At 42.5% G+C, this 14,055-nt stretch overlaps 1 protein-coding gene across 7 annotated transcripts in view; it reads left to right on the forward strand.

Moving 5' to 3' along the window:
- The window catches only part of sona (sol narae), a 499,516-nt gene that overhangs the window by 133,226 nt on the left and 352,235 nt on the right, over positions 1–14,055 (forward strand). For all 7 annotated transcript variants that reach the window (XM_065223397.1, XM_065223398.1, XM_065223399.1 and 4 more), the window contains one exon: positions 8,958–9,602. In XM_065223397.1, coding sequence (XP_065079469.1) covers positions 8,958–9,602 — 645 coding nt within the window. The remainder of the gene's footprint in view (positions 1–8,957; positions 9,603–14,055) is intronic.

The following is a 14,055-nucleotide window of genomic DNA, read 5'->3' on the forward strand; positions in this document are numbered from 1 at the left end:
CACTCCGGTGTAGACATCGGTCCGTTGCCTTAAAATAACAACAAACAATTGTGGTGTACTTCACGGCCTAAGTGACACAAAGGCAGATGCGCACTGAAAGATGGTGTCTTCAAAAAGTGTGCTTTAGTGATATATTGGTGCATTGTTTATTGCATGAAAATTAACGTAATTAACAGAGCAGATTAGTTATGTAGCCCCGTACTTAACACGGAAATCTAGTTGACTAACTTGATTAAAGTTGCTTGTGATCGTGATAATGTGAATCAAGTTTAGTAATCCCGATGCTTGAGCTTTGATTTCAAAAATTTAAATGTTGTTGTGCAAACGAAGGGAAAACTCACATAGATAAATGCGAAACTGCAAATAGACCCGCATGCTTCGAAGCAATAAACTATTGAAAATGAGCAATATACAAGTAGATAGGGGAATTTACGTATTCTCGTCAATCTAAGCAGCGTCCGCACTTCTATTAGCATTTTCACAGCGTCACGCACATATATGACGTGTCTGTTTGTTTCAATTCATCTGCTGCTTGCTTCTCTATCCATTCCAATCGACAGAATTCTTCAAAACTGTTTGAAAGCGTTTTTACAACGCTCTAAACTTCTCAGGTGAGTGTGACTATTGTCGGCAGCCTCTTTTTCTTCGGCAACCTTCCCATTAGAACTGCGTGTTAACCAGCTGTTCTATTATCGGCAACTCGAAATCATCCCCATTTTGTATTGCGTATGCTTCATTTGAAGAAAAATCTGGCATAACAGGATTGCTCGGTCCTACAAATATAATCAGATTGAAGCTGAAAGACTAAAGAATCATTTGGATACATTCAGGGAAGTGTGTTGATGGTAAAACATAGTGAAATTAACGTTTAAATTTTGATTGCCGAAAACAGTCAATGGATGCCGAAGCCGACATTTACCCTAGTAGCCATTGAAAATCAAAAAGTTACAATAGGGTAAATGTCGGCTTCGGCACCCAATCCTGCTATGGCAGATTTTTCTTGAAATTAAATATAAACTCTCCCCCCGAAGAACGCGAACTCGGTCTACACGAATTCTTTTTACGTTGGTCTCGAATGATTCCGTTTACGCGAAGGAATCGCGTAAATGGAGTACACATAGCATATGGGATTTGACCTAATAGAGACCAACATGGAATATCTCGCGATCCTGGACATATAGAAGGTTACTATCTTCGGCAAAATTGTTCAATAGATCAAGACCTAATGGTTGGTGGATAGAAGTTCGGAAATTTCTCACTACGCGGAGCTAGTGTGCTTGAATTTGTGATTTACTTGTTCGTGTTATATCTTGAAATCCTTGCCATCGATAAAGCTGCTGTCTTCAGCGAAGTTGTTCAGTGGATCAAGAACTAATGAGTAGTGTACAGAAGTTTGAGCAATTAATTATTTTTACCGTTGTCAAATGTACTATAAGCGGTTTACTGAAAATTAGCTCATTGAACGGAACATGGGAGATGAGTGAAAAGAACTTAATTTTGGGTAATTTTTCGGCTCCTGAACAGAAAATTATTGGTTCAATCCCAAGCTCCTTCACATTATAGGGTTATACTTTAAGTTGGATTTCTTTCATAATATGATGTAAAGCGTAAAGAAATTCGGTTGAAGGGCAGGGTATTGTTTATTGTTGTTTTACATCAACAGGCTGGATGAAGCCCCAATGATGGTTACCTTATCAACTATGGTAAAAAGAAAAATACATTCAAGCATGGTCATAACATAAAAAACCTTAAAAAAAACATATATCTTATAGTCAGTTACTCCTGCCGGCGAAAAACAGAAGAAAACTTTCGACGAAGCGCATCACGGGAGAGATGAAAGTCGAAAACAGATGCAACTCTGTTGAATGTTCTCTGCAGTCCGCAAATCGCACCGTTTGCTCCATAATTTGTGCGACGTAGAGGCAGTCTTAGCATAAGGTTATTACGAAGCGGTCGAATCTGTCCTTCCTTGCAGGATATCGGCCACGGTTAGGGCTCTGCTTGTGCCTATTCTAGTCCGGAGAAGTTCTAGGTCGATAAGTTGACAACGGCTTTCTAGGTAACTAGGTAATCGAAACGGATCATTCCAAGGCAATCTACGCAACGCAAAACGAAGAAAGTGACGTTGAACAGATTCAATTCTCTCGGCACCGTTGTTGTAGTTTGGGTTCCAAACCGCTGAACAATACTCAAGCGTCGATCGAACAAGCGAACAATAGAGAGATTTTAGACAGTAGATATCAGTGAAGTTCTTAGCTATCCTAAAAATGAACCCTAAAGTTCTTGACGCCTTATCAACAACACATGCAATGTGTTGCTTGAATGAAAGCTGCGAATCCAATATCACACCCAAGTCTTTCACCTGATTCACGCGTTCGATTGTCGTGCCAAGCAGGTCATAGCTAAATATTATCGGTTGTTGTTTTCGTGAGAACGCAATAGCGGAGCATTTGGCTGGGTTCACAACCATTCTGTTTAACCTGCACCAACTAGCGAATACATTCAGTTGACGTTGAAGAAAGTGACAGTCAGCAATGGAGCAGATTCGTAGGAAGATGTTGAGGTCATCTGCATATGATAACTGAGGAGCTTCGATTACCATATTCACGTCGTTGAAGTACAGTATAAAAATCAACGGTCCCATGTGGTTTCCCTGAGGTATACCTGATGTGGCGAAGAAGCTAGCTGATCTGCAATCTCCTATGGCAACCTTCTGTTGGCGACCGGTAAGATATTATCTAAACTATCTCAGAAGATTACCGCATACACCGAGCCTGCCGAGTTTAGCAATCGCAATAGCATGGTTCAACTTGTCGAATGCTGCGGTTAGGTCTGAATAAATAACGTCCGTTTGAACCCGATCCGACATGCTCTCGGTTATATACGATGTGAGACACAGCAGATTAGTGGTTGTAGAGCGGCCGACAGTAAACCCATGTTGATCAGCACTCAAATACTGCTTGCAATGGGACATCAACGGTTTCATAATCACTAGCTCGAATAGCTTCTAAACGGCACTTAACGATGTAATTCCTCGATAGTTATCCACAGCTTGTTTCCTTCCTTTTTTGTGGACGGGAAACATGTGCGCAAATTTCCAGCAAGATGTAAATATGGCACCTCAGAGAGACATTCGGAACAGGCGAAGAAGCGGAATTAACAAGCTAGCAATATGTCTCTTCAAAAATACAGATGGAACTCCATCAGGTCCAGGATTGAAGGATGACTTGAGCAGAGTCGCGGCCTTAGAAATCATTTCTGCATTAACATAACATATAAAAGAATTAATATTTGGGTTTTAGGAATGACGTGTAGATTGGCAATCCAAATTCAATCCTTCTCAAGAGCAGCTGGTGTCGTCGTTGGTGAGGTTGCCGCCGGGATAGCAAAAAGTTGAACGGAAACTTGATCGAAATTTGTAAAATAAGGAACTCGGTGGCCTAGTGGCGACCGATTTTGTTTACTGAGCAGAAGACCGCGGGTTCAATACCACGCTCCTTCACACTGATGAATCATTAGGACATCAATTTGGCATATCGTTTACCAAAACGAAACATGCTGCAATCCCAACCCTTTTATCCAACATCACAGTTATATCTCGTGGAAGTACAGAGGTGTTCTCGGCTTTCATTAAAATGCTCACTTTAATACGTCAACATATTCCTACCCATTTTTTTTTCTTGACCAGCATTCAGGCGTGGCCGGCGCTAGTATTGCCTAGTTTTAGATCGCAAGAATTTATACATTGAGGATGATTGCTAGTCCTAAGCAACGTCTATTGGTTCTCTGTGTAACTACAACTGATTTGGCAATAACGGGGTTGCATCCACGGGTGGTCTGGTCAATCATGCTCATACTCATGCTCAGCAAGTTTAAATGCAAGTTTGATCATTTGAAGTCCAAGGTGGGATTTATTCAGGTGTGACACCTGAGGTGTCATTTACATTTTTTTTTTCATTATCAAACAAATGATTGACTCCAAATTTGACAGCTTTTGCACATTAAGAATCAAAATTAGAATAATATTGTACAAATTACAAAGGCTCCTATTGAACGGTGTTGAAATAGGGTGTCAATGAAATGCATGAGAAAGTGACCATCGAATGTTTCAATCCGACCATGTACAAAATTGACATTGTTGTGTGTGACATTTGTTCTTCAGTTATCAAAATGGCGTTCAAGTAAGAGGAGCAACGCACCAAAATTTTGCACGCGCATCGCGAAAATCCAAACTACTCGCGCGCCGAGTACGTCAAGGCAGATTTCAAACAGGTTCCTGGTCAGGAGTTTTATACTGCAAACGGAAAGAGAAAAGTAGCAGACATTTTCAAGCATATGAAACTGTCGAAGTTCACTACGAAAGACCTGGTTTGGCAGGCTATCTGTACCTGTGGCGACATTTTCATTGCAACCAGGACCGTCAACCAGGAAATTTACATGACCGAGTGCCTGGAAAAACGTATGCTACCTTTCCTGAAGCCTGCCATTACTGAAAAAAAAGGCCATGGAGTGGTTGCCGCCAACAACGTGCAGGTGGTGCCCATGGACAAGAACCCTCCCAACACGCCAGAGCTCCGCCCAATCGAAAAATAATGGGCCATCGTCAAGCGGAACCTGAAGAAACAGGTGTATCTGAACCTTTCCAAGAAGACCGTTCTTCGCTCTTCTAAAGTCGGAAGACCAGCCACTTGGTTATTTGGCTGAAATCATTCCTTTTTATTTATTTCTACAGTAACCCCCCCTATCGTTAGGACGTCGATTCAGCTTATCGTTTACCAAAACGAACCCTGCTGCAAATCCTACCCTCTTATCCAACATCCCAGTGATTCCTCGTGGAAGTGCAGAGGATTTCTCGGCTTCCATCAAAGCGAGTGTCACGTCAACACATTCCTACCCATTCCTTTCTTGATCTGCGTTCGGGCGCGGCTGGCGCTGGTATTGCCTAGTTTGAGATCAGCAGTTTTTACACATTGAGAATGATTGCTAGTCCCAAGCATCGTCTATTGGTTCTCTGTGTAAGTACAGCTGATCTGGCAATAACTGGGCGGTCAATCATGCTCATGCTCTTCTAAAGTCGGAAGACCAATCAGGTGGACCTCAAAATTTCGCGTCCGTGGAGGACTGTTTAGGATCATCATATGGATCTTGTTCTGGATCCTTTGGAGTTTAAGGTGATGGTATTTTGCGCAACTTTCCCAGATTGACATACTGGACTCGACTACAGCAGCAAGCTTGTTTTTAACGGACATAGTGGATCTTCTTTTGATGAGCGGTTACAGGGATCTCATCAGGATGTTGCATTTTGTTGGATTCATGCATTATGAATTGAAATTACCCTTTGCATACACTTGTATGTATGTATGTATGTAAGGTAGCCACCACCATTTCGAAGATCTTGTCTTGTATGCAGCTCCACTTAATAGCAAGATCAATTTGAGCTACCGATCTGAATTCAAAATATCGCTGTATGAAGGGCCAAAACGGAGGGGTGGACCCGTCAGCAGAGGCACTTACGTGAAATCCACGGGAATTTAAGAATCTCCTTCCAACGATACGATCCAACAAATCGAATAACGCTATTCGCAATACTTATTAAGCTTCCTACAGGATGGTTTGTTAAGAAGGGCGCGTCAATCTCACTGAAACTGTTGGAGTAGAATTCACACCACCACAATCGAATCGGTATGATAAAGAAAATGATAGTGATTATTCCCTCCTAGACTTCGGTTATGTATAGTAAATATATGTAATGGAGAAATGAAATATATCAGAACTTAAAATACGTAACAATGAAAATACATTGTTGAAATGAAAATTATAATTATTTTACATACAATATGATGCAGCTCTATGTCTCTTCAGCTCCCAATATAAGGAAGATGTAACCCTGAAATTTCCAGGTTATATTATGCAAATAAATATTTTTAGCTCGAATGATACTTGACATTTTGGGATTAAACCCATGAGATTCTGCTCATTAAGCAAAACCGACCCCTCTAGGGTTGTCCAGCATCTCAAAACCACAACATTTCACGGCAAAACATGATTAAGCCCTCACTTGGTATGTAATGAACAAAAGAAATAAGGGATAATTCATATAGTTTCAGCGGCTGATGGTTAATTTTAAATATACTAACGGTACTGCCTACGGCGAATACGATAGCAGCTACGACGGCGAATACGACGGCGACTACGACGACGACAACAGCGAATTTGTAACTTACCACTTAGCTAGGATATAACACCTTTGCCCGGCACCTCCACTTGAGCTTAATGTCTGCTATCTGTCACTGTTTGCAAAAATATCAAATAGCAATTACCTTAGTTGTAATACTTCCTTCAACGAAAACAAATTTTCCTGCACTGCCATGGTCATCTGCGAGGAGGTTTGCGTCTAGTGCTTTCCCCTAGAACCGTTCACGGCCACCAGCTACCGCCCGTTCAGTCTTGGGCGTATCCAGCGAGGCATCCTTCAGCTAGCTCACAATCTCCGACAGTGGCGAGAGCAGAGCGTCACAATATCAGCTTCAATCGACCAAATCGATGCGACGAAGAGACTGCTGGCTTTCTTTTTCTGTTAAAATCGAACAGCTTCGCAGCATTCTAGAACCTCAGTCGGCGTGCACAAACAAATGTTCAATCGCTCGTCTCTCTTTCTCCCGTCGCTCCATTGGCCTTCCTTTCAAGCTTCGGTGAAACGGATGAGCGAAAGAGCGCTCGACTTTGATAGTTTTCTCTTTCATGAAACACATCAACAGAGGTTTCATGACGTATATGACGGAAAAGGAAATTACATATTTAAAGCATTTCTCACGTGAAATTGCTTGAAGATTACACGTAATATGTTTAATTTATCTTCCATCCACATATTTATCTAAAAAAAATTAACGAAAACGGGACTTAACGCATTTTAAACAAATTGAAAGAGCGGTGATAGAGTGTTCGTGAAAGGGGATTGGAGCTATAATGAGGTTTCGTTTAACTAGAAAATCGACGTTACTCACATTGAAATCGATGAGCAAAGCAACGACGAAAAGATCCACAGCCAGCGTTTCTAAGCGTGCTTCTTTTGCATTATCATTTCTTACTGATAGTCTAGCTAGGCGTTATAGAAATGAAGCGTTGAACACGTTTGTATGAGAGAAAGTTCATTTTAGAGCTTCGAAAATGTAGAGCCCTGGGCGAGAGACCAGCAGACGAGCACTTTTGCAAGCCGTAAACTCGCTGATTCACGGCAACGTCGGCCACCGAATCACCACCAAAACTCGCGACGGACACATTATCAGCACTGTCCCCAGCTAATTTATCAACCGGACCTTGTTCAAACTCGCACCCGGTGACGAGACTCTCGATGGAACTACACGCCGAAAGTGTAACAATCCGAACACGGTGAACCGGCCTCCCGGTAGGCAATGAAAATCACAAGCACACTTACACACCATTGGTTACAAAAAACACACCCGTGCAAAGAAACGGATCCAATATATCAATATCAATATACTATCGCGAAAGAAAACCCGTTGTCTTCGAACGGCAAAAAAAAGGAACTCGGTGAGCAATTTTGTTATACAGGATTTCCACTGAAAATCAAGCGGGAATGCACGAATTTCACAACACCCAACTGCGAAACACTTTCAGAAGCACTTTTGATACACTTTCGGTCGAAAACACTTAATTTTTTGCAAAAATAGTTGCGAGTGAACCAACATCAACACCAACCGTGCCGAGATCTTTCACGCACCTTACCTTGGTTTGGTATGAGAGAGTATAGAGAAGCTATAATCATTTTTTAGTTATCACCCGTTACAAATTGAAACATCAAATGATGAAATATGTAATTGCAATTTTTACGTGAAACTTGTTTTGTATTGCTCTCTTTTCTGAACGGGTTTTGAACAAAAAATAGAATATAATATTTCTGCAAAAGATAACTTTTAAATTTATTCACCTTTCCATACGTATCGTTGGATTTGATAAAGAGTCACAAATTGTTGAGATATTGTTTGAAATCTAATAATGCTTCTTGATTCTTAATTCGTCCTACGAGTTTCAATTCCGTCCTAACGCATTGAAACGCCATTAGATTTTCTTCGTCCTACGGATAAACGTAGAAAAACGGGATTCACTAGGAGCGCTTCTTTTGTATTGGGAACAATGAGCGTAAATATTCATGCAACGCGATCTAACAGGATTTATGTTGTAGCTAATGAACTAACGCATCTGAACAAACCTATTATTGATTTATGCACGGTGAAATTATTGATATAGTTGATCTATTCTGATCTATAGAACGTAAATGGGCGATTATGACGAAGTAGCGCTCTACCCTATGGTTATTTTATCTTCGCCCCAAATTGGTCCAATTAGCAATACAATATAATCGCGGATCATCCCAAAACCACCCGTCCCAAGTCGTCAAAAGTGTCCCATTCAAAATAATTGACGACAAATTCCATCACTTATTTCACAACCAAAGACCCGCTGGTCGTTGGAGATCTCCATCTATAAAAAAAATCTTTCCAATCAACCCCCGTGCCTAACGCGTGTCACTCATCACCTACTGTAAGCTGCGACACTGCCTGCCCATCTCCTCTTGAACCCTTCGCAGCACGAGGCCTTACGCAACGAGCTGCCTGCGCTCGCTGAAAATTGCAACTTTTGCAATCAAAATTCCCATGTCACCGCGTAGCTGTGCCGTGCTGACTAAGAAATGAGGGTTCAATTAAAGCAATCGCATCCGCTGATGGTGGGTTACAGCAACGGAACATGTTGTTATTTTTCTCGGTAAAGCTACAAATGTACACGCCATCTACTGATGACCGTTTTTTTTTTTGCTTAGAACACAAGTGACCATAAGTGACGAAGTGAACGACGGAACAAATAGTTCTCGATCATGTCGTTCTAACCACCGTACGAAGCCATAATTAATCGAAACATTTCATTCCATCCCATTGCAGATCCACCGGCAGATGAGCACCGAACAGTTGCGGGAGGTCTTCCACGTGGACCACCCGGACTCAGTACCACACTACGAGCTGATTCAGCTGACACACCACACCAATCAACCTTCGTTTCACTACCGCCGCAAAAGAAGCATAGAGACAGAACCAGGTTCAAAAGGCGGTAGCAGCGGCAACAGTCTACTGCAGCAAGGTGGTGGCACGAACAACCACCACGTGAAGAAAGATCTGAGCAAAGTGAAGTTTAGTGAGAAAGTGAGTGAGAGACAAGTTCCGGCCAAGAAGCGGACTGTTGCGAAACAACCTACGACGACGGCGCCGTCCGCGATCGTGGCAAGTGAACAGGAACAGATCCTGCCGGAAATGCAACCTCAACAACAACAACAACAACAACAGCCGGAAAGTGTTGATGAGAATGAAAGTGATAGAAGTGATGATAGCAAAAGTAGAATTAGTGATGCCAGCATACGGGACATCAACCAGCACCGGGTGTCTTTCAGTGCCTTCGGGGAGAACATGAACCTGACACTGGAGAAGACCGAGGGGCTGTTCCGCGATGGACCGCACTCGTTGCGCATGTGGAACGTGCGGGTCGACCCGAATGCGACGCAGGGTCTGGTCTACGAGGAAATACACGAAGAGGTGAGTTCAGACCCCTACCAACTAGGGGTTTATTTATTTTTTTTCTGATTCAAATTACATTCAAATCACTGCGCATTCAACGACTGCAATGGCGACGATCAGCATAAATTGTAACAACCAATCACAATCACCGGTGACAGAACGGTTGTCGGCCGGTCCGAGGTTGCGCTTTGGATGCTTAATCGAAGCTGCCACGCTATATTTAGCACATTTAGATGTATGGACTGCTGTTTTGCCCCTTTTTGGATCCCACATGGTTGGTGCGGGAGCTCTGATTCTTGTAAATTGTTCTTGAAGGTTCATGATTTCTGCTCACTCATGACACCGAAGGTCACGTTCTGAAGGTGGATTAATGTATTAATTCTGCTGCACACCGTTTGTCCGGCGTTCTAGGAACCGTAGTATTCCTTGGACTTGGACAGGTGGCATTCTGGAGAGCCAAGATTTATAACTGCGTTCGGTGTGAACCGAGCTGCCCGCGCAGGTAGCTCATTTGAATAAATATTTAGACCTTTCGGATCATAGCATACATCTAAATAATAACAGTCCGGTGAGCGCAAAAACAAAACCGCTTCGGCAGAGTGACAAGTGAAACTAAATGGTAATTTTTGTTGTGTCGGTGTTTTTATTTTTGCAATTCACAACAGATGTGTGGACCTCTAATGAGTTGACATGCGATACTCTGCTTGCACCGCGCTGGTGAATGGTGGACAATGTAGGTGCTATTTTTTTCCAATATAAGGCATCTTGCTGCTAATTTGCAGTGCATCTGGGGCAGTCTGATTGCACATGATGGTAACATTGAAGCTTTCAATTGTATGAATTTTTATGAACTTAATGGGAACAGTGAAAGGCTAGGGTAAATGACCCTCACAAAAGGTGTTAATTTAGAATGGGTTTTCAGTGGCATATCATGTGAGCATAATTTTGTTTGATTCGATGTGTACTCTCCAGTATTGAAGGCCATAAATGGCATAAAGGCCATTCAGCGTATTGAAAGCTGAGACCAAATCCTTAGGCTAATTTGCCTATATTTCAAATATAAGTTCTGCATCTATAAACATGGTTCGGGGAATTCAAGTAGCACTGAGTTTAACAGAATCTGCTCGAAGCCAAAACTCAAGGGTGCAGTTTAGTTTCTACATAGAGATTATTTTGTTTTTGGTGGCTGCTAGAATGAAATGGGTGAGTGCTAGGCCGAATGAAATTGGGCTAGGACGAATGAAGTTAGGGCAAACTCCACTAGGCGCACCGCAAAGTAACAAACAAGCTCGTTAATCGCCCTTTTTGCTATAAAGGCTGCTATACGACTGATATAAAGTTCGGAAACCCTATATTTACTTTATATCGCAAAAAGGGCGATTATCGGGTAGTTAGCGGGCTTGGTGGATTCAAATTGCAAACACGACATCTGTGACCACTATGTTTTCCAATAATTTTTAGATGGTGTTTACTAGGACAATGTCCTGTTATTAACCCAGTGCACAATGGGAGATTTTTTTTTCAAAAACAAAAAGGCATGTGATAAGATATAAGATATCTGGACATTCAATTTTCGCCGTAATTAATTGAGAGTTTTCGGTGCCTGTACCATTCTTGCATTATTATAATTGTATGGTGAGTACAACCATACTTTATGCCCAAAGGAAGTCGAGAAGTTTTCCAACCCGAAAAGTTCCTAGACCGGAACGGGATTCAAACCCAGCCACCTGCAGCATGATCTTGCTTTGTAGCTGTGCCTTTGCCGACTGAGCTAAGGGAGCCTTAAACTACTGTGCCAGATTATGCACGAGTACGGATTTCCGGATAAACTGACGCGATTGGTCAAGGTGATGATGGATCGAGTGATGTGCGTTGTTCGAGTATCGGGGACACTCTCGAGTCCCTTTGAATCTCGAAGGGGGTTACGGCAGGGTGATGGACTTTCGTGTCTGCTGTTCAACATCGCGTTAGAAGGTGTGATCAGAAGAGCTGGGATAGACACGAGTGGCACGATATTCAGGAAGTCCATCCAGCTCCTTGGTTTCGCCGATGATATTGACATTATGGCACGGAACTTTGAGATGATGGCGGAAACGTACATCAGACTGAAGACTGAAGCTAGACGGATTGGACTTGCCATCAACGCATCAAAGACAAAATACATGAAAGCAAGAGGTTCTAGGGAAGACAATGTTAGCCTCCCACCCCGAGTTCAGATTGACGGTGACGAAATCGAGGTGGTCGATGAGTTCGTGTATGTGGGCTCACTGGTGACCGCCGAAAATGATACCAGCAGAGAAATTCAAAGACGCATTATGGCAGGGAATCGTGTCTACTTTGGACTCCGGAGGACGCTCCAGTCGAATAAAATTCGCCGCCGCACGAAGTTGACTGTCTACAAGACGCTGATTAGACCGGTGGTCCTTTACGGCCACGAGACCTGGACTATGCTCGTGGAGGACCAACGCGCCCTTGGCGTTTTCGAACGGAAGGTGTTGCGTACCATCTACGGTGGAGTGCAGATGGATGACGGAACGTGGAGGAGGCGAAAGAACCACGAATTGCACCAGCTGCTGGGAGAACCATCCATCGTCTACATTGCAAAAATTGAGCGACTACGGTGGGCTGGGCACGTCGTAAGAATGTCGACGACCCAGTGAAAATTGTTCTAGGCGACCCAACAGGAACAAGAAGAAGAGGCGCGCAGCGGGCAAGGTGAATCGACCAAGTAGAAGGTGACCTGCGGACCCTTCGCAGACTACGAGGCTGGCGAACTGTGGCCATGGATCGAGTAGAGTGGAGACGACTTCTTCGGACAGCAGAGGACAACAAGGCCTTAGCCTGATTGGTAAGGTAAGTAAACTACACAAAAATAATCCGTGTCGTGAGGTTTTCAATTTCGTATCAAAAATGCTATCTTCTGATGTATAAATAATCCATCATATCCAGTGGCATTTTGAAATATTGAGGGATGAGTGCCTTTTTTTTAAACAAAAATCACATTGTGCAGTGTAGGCGCATAAATCTTCTGTAGAAAAATTGAGTAACCTTTGCGTATTCAAAACGTCTGCCTTTATGAATTGTTTCGATTACCGGTTTGTTGACGTATTATTTCAAATGGATTGTAACTTGCTTTTTCAGTATTTTAATTCCATCTTCAGATTAGAAGGCGATATACCAATTAACGGATCTGGATTAACAAATTTCTGGGTTGAGTCTAGTTTTGCTAATTGATCAGCTTTTTTATTTCCTTCAATTCTGGAATGACCAGGAACCCAATATAAATTTACTTTGTTACGACAGGACGATTATAGCATTCTCACACAAACTTTGAAACGTAGATCATTGATTTTCAATGTTGCTTGGCTATCCGAAAAAATGCATATGTTTGGATTGCTATACTTTTTCAAAAGCAAATCTCAACACATTCTAGAACCATTAGTATTTCCGCTTGAAATACTGTTTTCTTATTAGTCATTCCTACAGAACAAATGATTTCGGGGCCTGTTATTCTTGCTCTCGTCCTATTATCCTTCTTCGAGTAGACTTGTGCGCCGGTTATTTCATCAGTGGCGGTGGTGTAGAAACCATTTTTGTCTCGGCGGCTACGACGTGAATTGCATATTTCGCACCTATAGAAATATTGAACTCCTTAATGTTAACTAGATATCGAATTCATAAGTTGAGCTAACCAATTCTGTTCTAATAGTGCTGATGTTTTCAAATTTGAATTTGATCTTTAAATGTTCTTGTTTTTGGTAGCGGGTATTTTTGCTATTAAATTGAGTACTTTTCACCATTGGCCATGGACACTTTCTACCTGTACGCTGACAGCTCACCATTTACTCTCATCATTCGACCTTTTGTCCATTCGAATTTCTGTTACCATTCTCATTATTCGATCTTTGATTCCTCTTTGAATCACGTGACTTTTTGTCCATTTAACATTTTTTACCTTCCATCTTTTGCCATTCGACCTTCCACCTAGATGACGGGTCGTCGCTCACTTTGGTAGAGAAGGAAGTTGCGGACCAGCTCGGTATGGAAGGGGAACTGGAGCCACTTTGTCTACAATGGACAGGAAACGTAACGAGAATGGAGTCGGAGTCAAGGGTCATCCAACTCGGCACATCTGGGACGGATAGTAGCAAGCGTCATACTCTCGAGTGCGTACGTACGGTTGATTGTTCGGATCTTCCTCCGCAGTCTTTGCAATTCAATCAACTGGTTCAACAGTTTCCTTACCTTCGGGGTCTTCCGGTGAAAAGTTATAACGGAGCCACCCCTCGCATCCTAATTGGTTTGGAGAACACGGAGCTACTAGTAACGTTAAAGAAACGAACAGGTAGACCTTCTGAACCAGTCGCAACGAAAACTAAACTTGGTTGGAAGGCCTGAACGAACCATTTGAACACCGTCTTCTGCACATCTGTTCTGGTTCCAATAATCGGGAACTACACGACGTTGTCAA

The sequence above is a fragment of the Ochlerotatus camptorhynchus genome, unplaced genomic scaffold, assembly GCF_037179485.1.
Source record: "Ochlerotatus camptorhynchus isolate MF236.1 unplaced genomic scaffold, CSIRO-AGI_Acam_v1.1 ptg000192l, whole genome shotgun sequence".
NCBI classification, from domain to species: domain Eukaryota; kingdom Metazoa; phylum Arthropoda; class Insecta; order Diptera; family Culicidae; genus Ochlerotatus; species Ochlerotatus camptorhynchus.